We start from the raw sequence: 18,323 nt of genomic DNA on the forward strand, positions 1-18,323 counted from the left end.
TTACTATCTGTTGGATTCTTCTGTTGACCTACATGCAGTGCAGTGCATCATGTTATTGGTATGAAGGATTGTTGGCGCCGTGCTGTAGTACAAAGAGGCAACTTCAGTGCCACTGTGTTTTAAGCCTGACTGTAAAAAGCTTGAATGTTCTGAATATATATTATAGTTATCACAGTTTAAATGATTTGTGTCTTTGTCTTCACCATTTATTGTAGTGATGGACAAGAATGTAGTAATACTCAGTAAACATGCAAAAAAGTAAAAAAGTAATATCTTAACATTTTTTATTATAATGGCGTCACAAACCTAGAGTCTCAGAACTTCGAGTCAGCAACAAAGAAGGTAATCACACATGCATAAAGCTTCTAAAATAACATTTATCATCAACTTAAGTGAAAATATATTAATGTTAGTCATCTAAGTCAGTAATGAATGCAATGTGTGGATGAGTGAAATACGTGATAATTGCAAACAAAACAAAAAACCCTAACCCATCTGGCTGGTGGAGGCCTGGAAGACACCTAAATAGGCTGAGGAATAAACTACCCAGGTGGAGATACTTTCATGATGTGAAATCATGCCCACTAATTCCTGGGCCAGGAAGCCAAAGCAACCTTTTAAGCAAAAGGAAGAGAGGAACAATGGTGACTAATACAAATTGAGAGTTTCGATTAACATCTGTTATCTGTTGTTGCAGCTGTATGAGCTGCAATATGAGCTCAGATATCCAAATATTTGCCATTGTCTGGAAGATTATTGATGGAAAACACAGCTTAAACCACTTCTTATGCACCTGCTGAAAAAATTCGGCACACTTCAAATGATTTATTATTGATGTGTTTTGAATATGTCCTTAATCTTGAAGTTATACATATAGATATGTATCATAAAAATAAAGGATATGGTTGTTGATTTTCTATATTTTTGGTACTGACAATTGTTGTGATATGCATTTCCTAAACAAACTACCATGACCAAGCTCTCTATGGTGAAGGAACATTTCAGCTAGAGCAATTATGTAGCTCATTGATGTGGTTTCAATAGTTTTTGGACAACAATGGAGTACTACGGCACAGAGGAATACAATATATCAGGCTCTGGATACACATACAGTACTTGTAAGTAGGATCAATTCATTGTTGGTTATATGAGCTTTGTTGACAACAAGAAAATTATGGAAAATCACCAGCCTTATCTTTTAAATACTGGATATTTCAGGAGTCATACACAACAAGAAGTCCACCCCATAAAGATGATCAAATGAAACTACTTTTCTGCACTAATTTGAATATGCAAATATGTGCTAGGGCTTATTTGCATACTCATTTGTATTGATCAGAGGAAACATCTCTCTGTCTTCTCCTCCCATTTAAGTCAAAGGGGATTTCACTGATCAAAAACAAGTGCTCTAAAATCATTTTTAGGTGTTAAGTGTAAGTGTGTGTATTAGAGAGCGAGAGAGATAGCATCTTTGAAGTCTTTCATCTTCCTGTGTGACAGCTGAAGATGGACTTTCTACCTCTTTATGTCAATGGTGCCAGGCTACTCGCCCTTTCGGTGTACTCTTGATCTGCTCAAATCCGGCAGAGTGAGTTGGACCGACGTCAAACTGAATGAGTTTTTCTGTCAAACAGTGAACATATCCGGTGTGTCTGCTCTACAGATGTTTCCATCTCCTCAATGAAAGTGATGTAACACTATTCGCAGGATCTCTGCTAAAACTAAAAGCCCTACTTGACAACTGCGGATATTTACAAAATCTCCCTTACATGTCCAACTAATTGGAGATATGATGACTGTGAAGGCCATGGGATATGAGTCACATCATTTTCATACTCGTCAAACCATCCACTGACCCCTCAGGCCAAAAGATGGGGGCATTGTCATTCTAGAAGAGACCACTCCCATCAGGATAGAAATCTTGATCACTCAGAACTTTGTATTGATTTGCAGTGAGTCTTCCCTCTGAGACAAGTGGAGCCAAAAAATGCCAGCAAAATGCCCCCCACAGCATAACAAAGCCACCAGACCCACTCAGACCTGTGACAGTTTTCCCTTTACTTTGCCCCTGTCTTTATAGAGACATTTTACACCTAATCTAAAGGAACCCTTGAGGGGAAAATGGATATTGGGAGCCACTAATATCACTGCTATCTTAAAATGTCTAGAATGTGGCTCAATACAGCACCAGTCAAATGTTTGGACACACTTTGTCATTCCAGGGAATGGGAAGGTGTGTCCAAACTTTTGACTGATGCTGATTGTCAAATGGGAGCCTGGTAGACGTTAACTTGCAACACGAAGGTACTCACCATGACGTACCTATGACTTTAGTTTTAAAAACAGCCCTTTGCCTTTATATTGGTGTTCTGTGAGCACATCAGTGATTAGTTTTTTTGCTAATTTATTCCACATGGAGAACATTTAGTTTTATAACAAAGCTCTTCTTATTTTTCAGTACAGCCTGGTGGTTATAGTTAAAATGCAGCACAAGTGAAGCATACACAGAGTATAAAACAGTATTTTGCATTATTATGACATAGACATTAGTCATGATCCTGCTTTCTTTTACTCCTTAAATTAATCAGACAACACACTGGCATCTGGGTCGTGTGGTCCAGCAGGGAGAGCTAAGCCCCCAGTATATCACTTTGTTTCTACGTGATTAAAATTAAAGCCACTGGGGCTACTGTCACCGCCGCTGCAGTCACAGTGTCAGACAGATTGAAATTGACAGCCAGATGTTACATTAATGTGCATATACAGTAACTGGTGGTGTAATTGTTTTTCCAGTTTCGAGATGAAAACATACTCTCTACTTTGCATTTGTAAATGCCTCAATATCAATAAAATCTTACATAAATATATTCAGCTTTAAAGTGAGCACAAAGAAGCTATAATGCATGGAGAAAGCCTTTTCTGTAAATTTACTATCCTCAAAAATCTGCTGAAAACAGCTTTAAAGTGGATCCATCAAAGTACTTTAAAATTTGTGGAAGAAACGGTGGGTGGGGGTGTATCTCCTTTATCTTGGAGGAGATACATTTCTGCTAAATTTGGCCATTTTTATCCTGTAGGCCTAGTTTCCAGCTTAAACTTGGTTAACTCATGACAAATGCTGTAAATGGCTATTTTTGGACAAGCAATGGCCACAGGATTGATATTAACCCTCCTGTTGTCCTTGATTCAAGGAAGGAAGGGAGGAAGAAGGAAGGAAGGAAAGGAGGGAGGAAGGAAGGAAGGAAGGAAGGAAGGGAGGAAGGAAAGGAGGAAGAAGGAAGGAAGGGAGGAAGGGAGGAAAGAAGGACGGAAGGAAGGAAGGGAGAAAGGAAAGAAGGGAGGGAAGGAAGGAAGGAAGGAAGGAAGGGAGGAAGGAAAGGAAGGAAGGACGGAGGAATTAAGGAAGGAAGGAAGGTAGGAAAGGAAATAAGGAAGGGAGGAAGGAAAGGACGGAAGGAAGGACGGAGGAAATAAGGAAGGAAGGAAGGTAGGAAGGAGGGAGGGAGAAAGGAAAAGAGTAAGGGAGAGAGGAAGGAAAGAAGGACAGAGGAAAGAAGGAAGGGAAGGAAACAAGGAGGGAGGAAGGAAGGAAGGAACAGTTAAAACATATGGGGTCAATTTGACCTGGGAGGACGACAGGAGGGTTAATTCAAGTGTGTACAGAGAGTAATGTGATGCCATCATGAAGTGTGTCCAAAACACAACATGTATAAACATATTAATTACACTGATTGGACACAACATTAGCTCGACCTTGTTCCATCAGTGAAATGAGCTGAGTGTCTACTTCACAGTCATGGAGGGGAGACGAAGATGAAAGTGAGGAGATTGGGTTTAATGCCCTCAAGATACCTCTAACCCTGAATTGAACACAACACCCTATGGCAGCAGGAGATAAATCCTAATATTTTTGTATCCAGCATGCAGAAAGCAGATGTTTTATGACTTTTAGATGAACACTTTCCAAGTCAGTGTTGGGCTGCAGACATCAAAGTTGACAGAAACTAATTAAATATTTCACTTTTCAAGAGGTTTTGGAAACGATAAACAGAAGGAGGAAATTCCTTAAGGTACATCTTCCGTCGGTTAATTGCCCCCCCTGGGTAGAACAGCGTGACAATGTTTTTTATCCCTCTGTTTACGCTGTTGTTGAGCCAGAAGACCCAGAAGTGACAGAAATATTTTATTTCAAAAAATACATGCCTTCATCTTCAGAGTTTTGTCATGTTATTAGTATTTTCTATTTAATGGGTCATTTGAGGAAACGGGTGGACAGTTTTATTTGCTCAATATGCTTAGAAAATGTCCTTCAGGCTTTTTGGGGTTCTGGATCCCATCAGGATTTACGTCCTCCTGTTCTTTATCTCCTTCTCCTCCCCCACTTATTGTTGAATTGTATTCTTTATTTTTTAACCTTTTTATTGTTGGGGTTGTTAATCAGCTTAATGTTTTTGAAAATGCACTTTTTCAAATATTAGTTATGTATTTAAAGACTACAACCCACGCTGTTCTCTGCTACTTAGTTACAACTCATAATAATCACAGTACCCTAAATAAATACAGATGTACACTTTGTCCTAAGTTGACATCCTCTGAATAACAAAAGCAATGTTTGAAGCACACCATGTGAGGAGTGAGTGAACATAACATTGTCATGGGGGCAAATCCATTGCTGTACGAACATTGCGGAAAGCCTGATGGCCAGCACCTGTCTAAACAGATGTAGATGAAATACAATATAATCCCTTGCTCCAAGATTAACAGACTCTTCTCTTTAAAAACCTTCATTTGACCAGGCAGGTCAGTAAAGAACACGTTCTTGTTTACAGTGACAGCATCCATGCCTGTGGGTCCGTAAAAACTGGCTGAGTGAATCACATTTTTATCCAAATACTCCAGGGTGAATTTGGTTAGCATCAAGAAAGTAAAGTCTTTGTTATCTGTTTTTGCAAATGGTGCTTTTTTTTCAAGGTATTTGTGTGTGTTAGAGTTTGCGTGCACAGGCTGTTTGGATATTTCATCATACTTCTTCCTTCTTTATTATAATAAAGCCATCATACATGTTAAGTTCATTGTTCGTTTATACTATTCTAACAGAATTGGTGATGTCACAGTTCGGTCTTAAGTTTATTCTGCAGCATGACAATGACCCAAAACATACATACATCATAATAAACTATCTTCAGTGACAAGGAGAACAAGGACTCCTGTAACAGATGGTATGGCCCCCACAGAGCCCTGGAGTCGACATCATGGGCTTAGTTTGGGATTATATGAAGAGACAGAAGCAGCTGAGATGCCGAAATCTATAAGTACTGTGGCAACTTCTCCAAGATGTGCACAGGACCTTGAAAAACTGTGCAGGTGTACTGAGGAGAACTGGCTCTGTTATAAATACTAAGTGTGGTTACATCACATATTCATTTAATTAAGGTTTCTTCTGTTTACTGATCTTTGCACGAGGTTAACTGATAATTAAAAACAATCTATAGCAATATTTGTGTAAGCGTCCTCATCTAACCTTTAGTGCATAACAATTTTGCATAATACTGTGCAACAGCTGTTCAGGATAGTATCACATTGGAAGAATCCTATTCAATGGGACATGATAACACAGCATCACAAAGAATAACACAATGAAAACATAAATTCTTTCTTCTCTTTATTTTGGAAATACTTTTTGTGATCGCCTTTATTGTGGAAAGTGTTTATGGAACGTGGGTTGAAAAACAATATTTAAAAAAACAACAACAACATCTTGGAAGTGGAAGATGTATTGTTCTCCAACCAAGTCCCACCATGTGGATGCCAGTCACTGTAATTATAGTCAAGTCTCATTTTTCTATAGAGAACATTTAAAAACAACACACGTTGACCAAAGAGCTGTACAAATAAAATCATGCAATAAAAACAGAATGAAAGACTAAAAATAAAACAACCACATAACACATAGCACATTTAATAAACATAGTTGAGGCGTAGAATAAGAACCATCCCAAATACCTGCAAACACTAAAGAATAAATGTACGTTTTGAGCCTAGACTAGATGAATAATGGAGGGGGAAGACCTAAATAACATAAATATTTATATTAATAGATGCTTTAAACATATCCACTCAGTAACAGCAGTTTTAATAAGTGTAATACAGTGGGGGAAGTACACTTCCACTCCACTAGATTTCAGAGGGAAATATTTTACTATCTACTTCACTACATTTATTATGGCTAAAACAATAATATTTTCTTACATATATTCCACACAAAAATATTGATAACAAACCCTTTTAATCATAAGAATACAAATAAATGTCATACATTGTTCTTTTGTTAGTTTCCCATGACATTAACCAAAAAGTGGCCCAATTTAGCTGATGTCACCCTACTATTTATAATTTTTTCTTTAAGCTTCTCACACGTCATTTCAATATTCAAAATCTTTAATTAATAGTCAAATCAATGCCAAAATATATAAATAACTCTCAAAATATTGACTTATCTTATGACTTAGTAGTATCTCATTATTTTGAGTTATTAAGTCATTATGTGTGATACTTAATCATTATTCTGGGAAAGTTTCTCATTATTTTTATATGCTAAGTAATTATTTTGAGTTACTAAGTTATTATTTTGAGTAAGTCATTATTTTTAATTACTAAGTCATTATTTTGAGAACGTTACTCATTATTCTGAGTTACTGAGTCATTATTTTGAGATAGTTTTCATTATTTGATGACTAAGTCATTATGTTGAGATAGTTTCTCATTATTTTGAGTTACTAAGTCATTATTTTGATGACTAAGTCATTATTTTGAGATAGTTTCTCGTTATTTTGAGTTAGTAAGTTACAGCTGTAGTCAGTACCAATACTACAGAAAAATAAAAAACATTAGTAAGAAAAATAACAACATTAGTAACATTTCTTCCATCACTGCTGTAATGTAGTCATTTTTTAAATCCAAACATTAAACCATCTAGAACCCTGCAGGGCGGAACTGTTCATCCGTTGCCATGTCTACACGAACAACAATAACGACCGGCACACATCCGCTGCACTTCCGTTGCCCATGACACCAGAGCAAAGTTGTGACAGCTGATTTCCCCCAAAACTCAGCTTTCACCCCCTGAAACCCCTAAAAAAATCATCTTTTTTATACAGTACTGACAGTCGGTGTGTGCCTCAGCTCGTCTCCGGCTGGACTTGCAGACGTCGCCTTGAACAGAGGAGAGCAGCTGATTATGGTGTAGCAAGGAGCGCTAGCAGGTAAATAAAAACAAAAATAAAACACACAAAAACACTCAGATAAGACGCAAGCTACAACACACACAGCCCTCTTGCGCTTACTCAACATGCACGAGGATTAAGCTGATATTTTAGGCAGGTTATTAGCCTTGATATTATGCCTGTAGCTTAGCTGTGATTAGCAGTGGTAGCGGGGTTTGTAACAGTGTACAGTGACGAGGCAGTGACTTATAAAAGTAGCTCTGTTTTTACCCACTATCAGATGTTTATGAGTGTCACAACAGCTGGAGGCATTTCTTCTAGGTAAAGCAGCAGATACAGGAAGCAGTGTTTTAAAATATAAAGTAGGCTAGATCTATTTTGTTTAGTCATTAATAGAGGATAATGCGACTAATTTAGTGATTGTTTAACCCTCCTGTTGTCTTTTCATAGACTGTGCAACTTTTGGTTTGTCTGTTTATAAAGCACGAGGTTTAAACGATCACATAGTTCTATGTTAGACCCTTTTAGCCAACTTCATCTTAACTTATCACCACAGGTTTTAAACATATTTTTTTTGGAAACTATGGTCAGAAGGGCCTCATTTAAATGAAATTATACCTAACAGGAGGGTTAAAGTGATGTTAGACGAGCTTTATATGAACAATGTGTGCTTGATTTATAGATTCAAGAGTGCAAAGCTTTCAACTGTTTTTTAGTGTGTGTGGGGGTGTATTACATTGTATTTCCTCTTGTCATGGTGTGTGTGTTTGCATGTTTCCTCTACCATCATTGTTGTCTGCTTTTGCTGCATGGCTCTCTATCTTTCCCTAGAGCCTCTTTATAACCATGCAGGTACTCTGCATCAGCATGCAGCGCCCCAGGGGGGGGTAGGGGTGTGTGTGGGGCCAGGCAGGCAGTGAGTGACAGCTGAGGCAGGTGGGCATCGAGTCAGGCTTAGTGACACACATTTTAATGGCTCACTGATACCTGATCCACTCACTCTCACTCTCTCTCTCTACTTCTACTGCTGCCTCCCCGGTGATCGGGTCCAATGCCCACAGAGAGTGCACATACCAGTTAAGGCCCGTCCACACTAAGAATGATAACTATAACAACAACGATGTGAGCGTCCATACTTATCCAGTTTTAGTTTAGTAGCTGTATTGTCATTATATTGAGGGTCAGACAAAAATATAACGGAATTTAGATAGCACTCCCTGGGCCATAAGAACATTTGAGACAATTAAAAACAATTTAAGATATAAATAAATCATTGATAATCTATAAGAGAATAAGGTGCAAACAGTAGCAATGCTTGTTGTAAAAGTAGGCCATGCACACTCCAGTGATTGTATGTGGGTGAGTGGGATGAGGGGATCAGGCCATGTAAACAGCGGTTGTTTTGGCCACCAAAACTCACAAGTGGTTCAACTCAGACTGACATATAAGACACTGACCCGAATGCAAACAGTAACCCAAACCATGAATAACAAAACTAACTCAAACTATGAGAGTCAGGAGGCCTGACAAAAGGGAACTAAAGAAGAGGAAGCCCCTGTGCCAGCTTAGCAGTTCTATTCTGAACTAAACCTAAACTACTGAAACAAAGCCATGAAAACTGGACTACCACACCCCCCATCCTCAAAAAGAACAAAAAAGGAGAAACCAAAAGAAAGATGATCAGGCAGCATGGCAGGAGGCAGAGAGAGTGAGAGTTCCTGTGCTCTCCCCTGTAAAGGGATCGCAGGTCCATCCACTCATTAAGTCATGGAAATCACCTTTTTTCATCATCATCATCATCCTCATCCTCATCATCATTCTGTATCATCGCTGTCATCTGCAGAGTCACAGAGCTGTTATTTGTGCCTCTTACCAGAAACTAGTGTTGGTGTAATGTTGATGTAATGTTGTTGATTGCCACTGTGGTATTTTTGAAGACATAGATAACAATTAAAATAGTAAAAGTAGCTAAAAATAGAATACAAACAATATATGAAGTCAAGTAAAATGCAACTATTAAAAGAAGAGCAGTGGTGACTGATAGAAAAGCTAATTAAAAACTAAAGTGAAGAGAAAGGTTTTTAGCTTTCTCATAAAAATATTTAGTGTAGTAATAGTAGATTTATGCTCAGAATCAGTGCACTCAAATAAAAGGGTGAGGACTAAATGTAGTACAAAGTGTGGTAAGTGGAGAGTGATGGTATCTCACCTTGATATTCAAATTTTTAGCAAACTCACTGAGTATTTTGACATATTTATTGTGTCCAAGTTAGTTTCTGTTTCTTCTTAAATCAAGAAGTTTATTGCTGTGTAATTTTATAATATACAGATCAATAAATGCCAAATGATCAACAATTAAAAGCGCACACTGCACGAAACCCTTCCTTGGAAATAAGCAGTTTACTCTTACATGGCATGGCTATTTAAAAGACGATATGTTTAAAGAGAGTGAGTGTTTTAATATCTGAGTTTAACAACGTCACGGCTCAGATAATTACTTCTTGCCGTAGCAGCATTAATAGGAAAGTTGGCAGTGATATGATGCTGAAGTACTCTTCTAGGCTGGTTGCAGTGAGTCTCTTGAGTTGTTTTTAGCAAAGGCAAAAAAAAAAAGAGTCTAATATACTTTCAGATAATTATAAAAAACAATGTTTAAACATGAAATACAATTTTAATAATCTTTTTTATCGTGTGTGTGTGTCTGTGTTGTATCATCTCATAAGTAGAGTTCAAATTCCCTGAAACTTTGCGGGAAGCACAGACTTAAATTAACATCCTTACACACCCATACCAGACTTAAGCTTCTCTAAACTCCAGAGAAGTTCAGCTGAACTGGAAACACACCAGTAACTCCAGTGAATGATTACACAGAAAGATAACCACACAGACATATATATACACACAGGTAGAGTTGTGGCTGTGTGCTCTTCTAAAAAAATGATCTAATGAGCTTCACTGATGTAAAGAGACCTTTTGGTCTGGCTGATCAGTACTGAACTTTAACTTCAGTTTGGTGCAGTCTGGTAAAATGTGTGTCCAGCTTGATCAAAATGAACTTCTGCCCACTCTATGACTGACAGCAGTGTCTGCTCTCCTCATCCTCATCCTTCTTCTCCTCCTTTACTGTGACTGACTGCAGTTTTTACTTGGGCTGCACAATTGAAAAAGTCATATTGTGATTATTGTGGAAAATATTGCGATTACAATTGTGATATAAAAAATAAAAAGGTATCATGAGTGTATACTTAACCTGCCTAATAGCAAGGTGAAGTTTATGTCCATGAATTAATCTCCACCGCTTTTATAATGTTAATGCAGTTATCTGATGTGATAATGACCTGACGCTCGCTCCTCACACATGCAACCAATGCCTCTTTCAAGCCCAAGGTTATATTGTCGCTGGTGTGATCCTCAGGTCCAGATCATTCTCTGAAATCCCTCTTTGCTAAATGAGTACAGGGGCATCGTGTATTTTGTCACACAGTATGTTATGGAATCAGTTTGTATTTAGTTTTATTTAAAGGTCTCAGCCTTAAGTCGTCGTCTCTTCATTAGAGCTTTCACTGCGATGCATTTATATTTTGCTGCGTGATGTAGAGACTTTCATTTTGAGATGTTTTACAAAGTACCTCTTTCTGCTCCATGTTGCTGAGCTTAAATCCAAAATATCACCATGTAACAGAGGTCACGTTCAGTGTCGTCCTGCTCGTTAGCTTCTATTAGCACCCGGTGTGTGGTCTGTAAGTCACTGGTAAGTCATGACCATGCACTCTACACGCTTCACTGACTACACAGAGACTGAGAGCAGTCTGTGAAGTATCTCTGCTCATGGTGTGTAGATGACCGAATGTTTTCACACACATTTAAATTGAAATTTAAATGTGTCTTTTGCGATTAAATGTCTTTTGCTTTATTTGTGACATTGTGCAAATGTCTGATATAGCCTGGAAAATATGGACAAAATTAAACATCACAATATTGGTGACCAAATACCTCTTTTGATATTGTGACACTATTTTGGGAATAACTATCGGTGCTTTCACAAAATATTTACACATTGAGATTTTTGATAAATAGTCATCAGTAATTTGTAGGGCTGGGTATCAGTACTCAGTACCTTTTTTTAGGTCTTGACTAAAATAAATGTATACCAAGTAGCTTTGAAACGTCTCTCGTCAAATGATAGCTGCAATTGATCCTTTTTGCACCCAGAGTTAAAAAATATGACTATTTGTATGGAAGTTCTATTAATAATTTGAAGTACTTCTTGGACTGGTAATGGTATCATCATTTTTAAATGATACCCAGCCCTAGTAATGTGTCTATAATGACTATAAGTGTTTGAAAATTACATCATTTTACTGTAATTCAGTCATTAAAACCAGGAAAAGACAACTCCTATGCCGTATAATGATATAACAATTTCCAAAATCGAAGACAATGTCTAGTCTCATATCACAATATCGATGTATTACCCATCACAAATGATGAATCATTGTCACCTCAGCTGTATCAAACCCTGACGTGACTTGTATCACAGTCAGTGTATTTAATAGTGGATGATAGAGTATCTTATGTGATGTATTTTCTGCTCTTCTACTGAATGTTATGGAGGCATTTTCACACCAGACACAGCAGCAACATTTCATTCACTCTCAGCCGTGCGTGTCGCTGCAGCTTGTTCATCTCATTAGTGCCACGGGTTCTAGCTCCGAGGCAACTATTAATCTTCTCCATACTTATTATTATTCTTCATCTTCTTCCGCCGTTTTTCGGTGCGTAACTCTATGACTTTTGGTGCTGAAATTCCAATTTTTCCCAAAGTTATTCCCAAAACAAAATAGGCATGATTCTCCATTGAAAATGAATGGGAATTTCTTTTTGAACACAAAATTTCATCTTTTTTCAGAATCACCTAGGTCTCTTACACTTGCACATAGAAATGTGATTCAAACTTTAAAACGGAGGAAAACTTGTCCTCTCTGGAAAAATACCAACTGTTTTTTCCATAAAATGTAAACTTTTCAAACTATGAGCAGTCAAACGAGGAGTGGAAATCACTTTTTCTTCAAAGTTAGAGTGGAAGTGTCAGTTATTGACACTCTTACTGCTCAAATGCAGGCCGTGTGTGTGTGTGTGTGTGTGTGTGTGTGTGTGTGTGTGTGTGTGAGTGTTTGTACACACTGTGTTGTGTGCTAACACAGAGTATATGTGAAGCATAAAGTGCTGTAGTGTAGTGTTAGGTGTTAGTGTAGAGTTAGTGCATGTTGCTACTGCCTTGTGCTCTGTGTGCTACTCTCTGCTTACATCTACTGTTACACTTGATACTGACTAGTAAGATGTACTTAATACTGCCACAGTAAAGGTTTCTTAGTGTTATATGATCAGGGTGACTTTTGAACACTGGAAATAAATCATGCACTCAAAATTTCCCTGGAATTTTCTAGTTTAGTTTGCTGTTCTTGCTTTTGATCGGTTCGGCACTTTAGAGAATTGGCTTGTGTGACTTTTAATAAGCGTAAAACTTGAAACTTACACTATTACACAACTTCTAGCCTCGCTTGTCTCTCCGTAACAGCGAGTTTGACAGCGATTGGCTTCTCTAATTGATGTCAAGCTCTTCATTATTCGTTCATAAATAACTGATGTCATAGCAGTAGGAAGAACAGGAAGGAGTAGACTGGCACCTCATTATTTTTCTGTCACCTATTAACACTTTTAGCCATTTTGTGACCTTTTTATCTCTTTGCCATGAGACCCGCACTGAATATAGGCTGAATATGTGTGGGCTGGAAATCAATATTTTGAGATACTTTATGTAGTTAGACTAGTGTGATGGGAAAAGAGCTCAAGATGTGTCTATTCTATGAGCTTTGGCCATGGTTATTATATTACCGAAAGACGTTTTCCTATTTGAATTTTTTTTCCATCCATCATTCAACATTTATTCTGTCGTGAGAACATGGGCCTCATGTAGCAACTTCCTCTTAAATTTCAGTTGAGAAAAATAAGAGAAGTTAACTCCAGATGTTCTTAACCACCCAAAACTGCTCTGACCCAGATGTGCTGAATGATGAATCACACTTGATCTTAAATTGGAGGCTTGTGGTCGATTGTTTGTTATTGGCATGGTAACTATATAAGGTCAGGTGTTGTGTTGTGTGTGAATACTCTGACACATGTCCAGGAATCAGAGAGATACTACCAACAAAAAAAAAAGGGATAAAAAGAAGGAAGAGAAACTTTTGCAATAATGAAGTTAATGTACTGTTAAATAAACTTACATTTTCAGTCCTAATTGGGATCAGTCGACCAATAGTATTTCTTTAAACCACAAATGTATTAATCAAATTACTATAATGACTCTGAAAGATAATCTAACTTTAATCATATGATACTTGTGTTTTTTATGTTCCTCAAATTTAAAATGTATGTTTCCTTGCGTTTTTTTTTTAAAATCTTGGTACTAGTGCTCTCAATCTTGTCTTTCCTAAAGAGAAGAGCAAAAATAAGAAAACTTTGATTAATCCTAGTAATGAGTGGGTGCTAATAGAATAAGAACAAATCATAGATATGAATGAAAATAAGATAATTTGTTCATAAAGGCCCGATGTTGCTGCTGGTTTACATCATTTCACAAGAAAACACACACACACACACACACACATACACACACACAGACAACCACTCACACACTGTGGGTAGTTAGAGTGTCCATTCCAACTTAACTGAGGAATGAAACCAGAGCAGGTAATTATTATAACTGTTATTATTTTTGTTTAGAGACACAGGTTCCTTGATAAATGTGTCCAACCAGTAATTATGGATAATTAGATTTTCTGCAACATTACGGATATATCACAATATTTAGTGCACAAGAAAACTTATTAGTGCACTCATTTTATGTTTGTCCTAATTATGAGCGATAATGTAACTTTGTTTAATAATGTATGATGTAAGTTAAAAGCTGTGCCCTTTATGTTTATTTTTGTGTGTGTGTGTGCGTGTGTGTGCGTGTGTGTGTGTGTGTGTGTGTGTGTGTGTGTGTGTGTGTGTGTGTGTGTGTGTGTGTGTGTGTGTGTGTGTGTGTGTGTGTGCGCGTGTGTGTGTGTGATATTCAGGCATTTGAGCAGCAGTGCAGTGCAGCGTGGGGGCAGACCGAGGCAGATCACAGCAGCGTAGCCATGCTTACACTGGCCAGGAAGCTGAAGAGGGACGATGGAGGAAAGACGGGCCGTGCCTCCGGAGCCTCCGACTCCACCCACAGGGTCTCCATACGGGACCGCCTCCTTACCAAAGGTACCTGGGTTACTGTTTTACTATTTTAACTTTTCTGTCTCTCTTCATGGTCTTTGCTGTCTACATCTCCGTTCTAACAGTCCTTGTACGGCCTTATTACACATTAACCCTTACATACTGTTCATATTCTGACCCATAATTGGTCTCTACACCAATTCACATTCATAAATTCCCCCATCAGTCATTCACAATCACTGTTTTATTGTCCAGGTAAACATTTTATAGAACATGAATAAATACAACATGTTTGAATGCTGGTTTTTCAATTAAAAAAATAAAAAATAAACAAAGGTTAAACTTGTACATTTGCATATATATAAAAATGTTAAAAAATGGGTCACATTATGTACAGTCTGGCTAAAAGAAATATGTACACAGTGTTTTTACAGCTTTCAAATGTAAAAATGAACAGTAAGGTAAGGGTTAAAAGATAGTGACTGGTTTCTGTACAGTGTTTGAACTGGGGTCATCTGGAACAGAGGGGGTCAAAGAGTCCTAATAGAAGCTTTTATCAGGGGTCACTGCTTTATCTAAAGGGGACAATGAAATACTGTGAACACTACAAAGTCAGTGAGTGCTACAAATAATATTGAAATCATATGAGACTTGATAGTAGACATATTATTTTAGACATATAACTTTGATTACCAAAGCTTACACCGAGTGATGATTGATTATTGTAATCATATCATTTAAAATTATTTTTAGCGGTGGATGTGATATTGTCATCTATTAGGGATAATAATGACATACTGCTTGTAATATCAGATATCCTCTTGAGCTGCTGAGCTGACGTCTGACAGTTTCACAAGCAGACAAGATAGACGGCCACTCAGTCCTGAATGTCCAATGATCCAAATTAAAGTCATTTAGACAGTGATATATCTTCTTAAAAGTATAATTTAAGAATTTTTACTTTATAGCTGGAGAGGTTATAGTGTCGAGATATTTAATAATTCAGTGGTGCTCTCTGACTCAGACTCTTTGTTTAACTTGAAGAGAATCTGGATATAACAAACCCATAAGATATACTACACAAAAGAACAAGTTACTTTGTTCTTTTGATGAAAATAATATATTGACAGCTGCATATTGATTGTTGTCTTTAATCCTGTTTTAAAACTGACTGAAGAAATTACGGAGACGTATACTGTATGAATAGTTCATTCTCTTCTTGTTCCATGTGTTTTTGGACTTTTCTGTCTTTTTCTTTGTATTTCTTTATTCTTCTCTCTCTCTCTGTCCATATTTTCGCCTCTTGCTCCGTGGTATTTATTTATAGCTTCCTCTCTTTGCCTTGAGAGCCAGCACTCAGACACCTGCCTCTTCTTTCCTCCTTTAAATTTGAAAAGGTTGTCCTTGTCCCTTAAGCTTATTGTCATTCCATCTACATTTATCGTCTCATTCTCTCACTCCATATTGTTTTTTTCTCCTTTTCATTCTCCACTCTGTACATTTACTTGAACGTTATACAACCGGTATGATTAGTGAAATTAACATGGAAGTGTTTCATGTAATGTATTTGCGTAATGTTCATTGTTCTATTGATTTCAATTAGATGTTTGGTCTATAAAAATCTTGTTTTCATCTCTATCAACAGTCCACAACCCAAAGACATTCAGTTTACGGTCATTCAAGACTAAAGAAACCAGAAAATATTCATATTTGAGAAGCTTGAAGCAGGAAATTTGCACATTTTCATGGTACCCCCTCTCCCCCCAAAATGATTAATTGAATCAATAGTTGGCAGCTGTGTAAAATATAAACAACTCCTCAAAGTAGGGAATTCATCATGCCTCAAATGTATCAGAACATTATACTGGATACATTCATCAGTGTAGATTTAACAGTGCTTAGTTCACCGCTGGCGTGCTAGTCAGTAGACAAATTATTCTAAACACATGTCAGTATAATTCCCTCCTGTACAAAAGATTATAATGACTGATTACTCTCTTGTGGATTGTTATTGCCTTGCCTGAGTTTTTTTTTTTTTTTGTCTTTTTCCCATGAATTGCTGAAGAAGATTTTGTTGGCTTCATGTTGGAGGATGATCGGCGTCATGTTTATTCTAACACATTGATGTTTGAATAAAACAGTCCATTTTGGTACAGCAAAAGTAAATCTGCTCCCTGATGAGATCTCGTCGTTGCCGTTGCCAAAGAAAGAAGTGCTGGCCATTTAAACATTACACCACTAGGACAAAGCCAATGCTATAGTAGATACTGTAGATATTACACTCACCTTCAACCAGTGTGGAGGACTCTAGTTTAATAAATTGTGGATGTTTTTGAAATATGGATAAGGGACCTGGCAGGTTTTGAAGGAGAGTACTTGTGCTGATAACAGACAGGTGGTCTCATTCAACAATATAAAGGCTGTCTACTTGCTTAAAAGAGCTTGTTAAATAGCTGACCCGATGCTCCGACTTTCACAGGGAGGGAAGGGAGTGAAAAACACAGTTACCTAATTATTATGCTCTGCACATGTCAAAGAATATATTATATTATTATATAAATGACATGTAAAGCTCCCACAACAACATCTTATTTTACCCATCAGATAATCCACACTTTATTGTTCCTCTAATCTTCTTTTGGGTGGACAAAGAGAAAACAATACAGAGAACCTGAAAGTTTAACCCTAATCCTAACAACCCTCGACTCTTTCCACTGCCTTCCTACTGGTTTTCTTCATTTATTCTTTTCTTTTCTTTCTTTCTCGTCCCCCTCCTCTCGCTATTTGACGCCCCACTGTTCCAGCTCAGTTTGTTTTTCCTTGCTTTGTGAGACTGTGTATTAAAAACAAAACATTTTACAGCTCACATATTGGGCATGAATCTTTTATGCGACTAGAGCAACTTTCCAGAGTGAGCAGGTAGCATTTCAGTGTCTCATTAAAAAAAACAGTGAGCTTTCTGTGTGTCAAGTATGTGTGTGTGCCCTCTCTTCTGCTTCTGATTCAATATTCTTATTTTCTCTCAACAGAAGTTGCAGAACTTGAAGCCAATCTCCCTAGTAAGTATGATCAACACATCTCTGCACTGTTGAGCCACACTTAGTATTCCTCCTCATGTTTGTATTAACTTAGTGCTCAACTCCACATCTTCCAGCCTATATATCTACATGTGTTATATTGGAATATTGGATTAAAACATCACACTTTCCTGCAGTTTCTTGCCCTTTAAAGTTCATGAACTGAGGAACCTTTTTAGCTACTAAGAGTACGGCATGTTGAACATATTGTGCCATCCTTGACACAGTTATGACCGTTAGTATTTGTTGTATTTTGGGAATAAGAGTACTGGTGAAATATGGTGTGAGAGGAAGTACCGGTAGTTACTTTTATATTTCCAATCGTTGATCAATAGTACCAGTGAAGTTTATTGCAGTAGCATTCAATTATTTAGCCAGAATCTGATTAAATGATTATTTTTAAATTTCCATCAACATGACACAAATTGATACAAAATGCAATGAAATATATTAATTATCTAAATATAGAACATATTGTATAATGTACAATAATCTTTTCATTTTTAACCCATCAATGGGTAAAAAAACTAAAGTAATAACAGATTCTGCATTCTTTCAAACATTTTTTTATTTTTTTATTGATCCCCTTTGGAGAAATTCAAATTTACACAGCAGCCTAAGGTTGAAAGTGATAAATAAATAAAAATAAAATAAAATACCAGACACAGTAAACAATCTCTGTGTAAATAAATCTTCAATATATAAATGTATAATATCCATCAGTTAACATAATAACTCTAATTTCAAAGTCAGTCTGTATTTGACTTTA

The 18,323-nt window shown here is 37.1% G+C and overlaps 1 protein-coding gene across 1 annotated transcript in view; it reads left to right on the plus strand.

Annotated features, from left to right (window-relative positions):
• Positions 1 to 7,057: 7,057 nt before the first annotated feature.
• ube2f (ubiquitin-conjugating enzyme E2F (putative)) overlaps positions 7,058 to 18,323 on the plus strand; it is a 62,869-nt gene continuing 51,603 nt past the window's right edge. Inside the window, exons 1-3 of the mRNA XM_053329018.1 lie at positions 7,058 to 7,262; positions 14,345 to 14,522; positions 17,507 to 17,536. Coding sequence (XP_053184993.1) covers positions 14,408 to 14,522; positions 17,507 to 17,536 — 145 coding nt within the window. The 5' untranslated portion in view covers positions 7,058 to 7,262; positions 14,345 to 14,407. The remainder of the gene's footprint in view (positions 7,263 to 14,344; positions 14,523 to 17,506; positions 17,537 to 18,323) is intronic.

The sequence above is a fragment of the Scomber japonicus genome, chromosome 11 (assembly GCF_027409825.1).
Source record: "Scomber japonicus isolate fScoJap1 chromosome 11, fScoJap1.pri, whole genome shotgun sequence".
NCBI classification, from domain to species: Eukaryota; Metazoa; Chordata; class Actinopteri; order Scombriformes; family Scombridae; genus Scomber; species Scomber japonicus.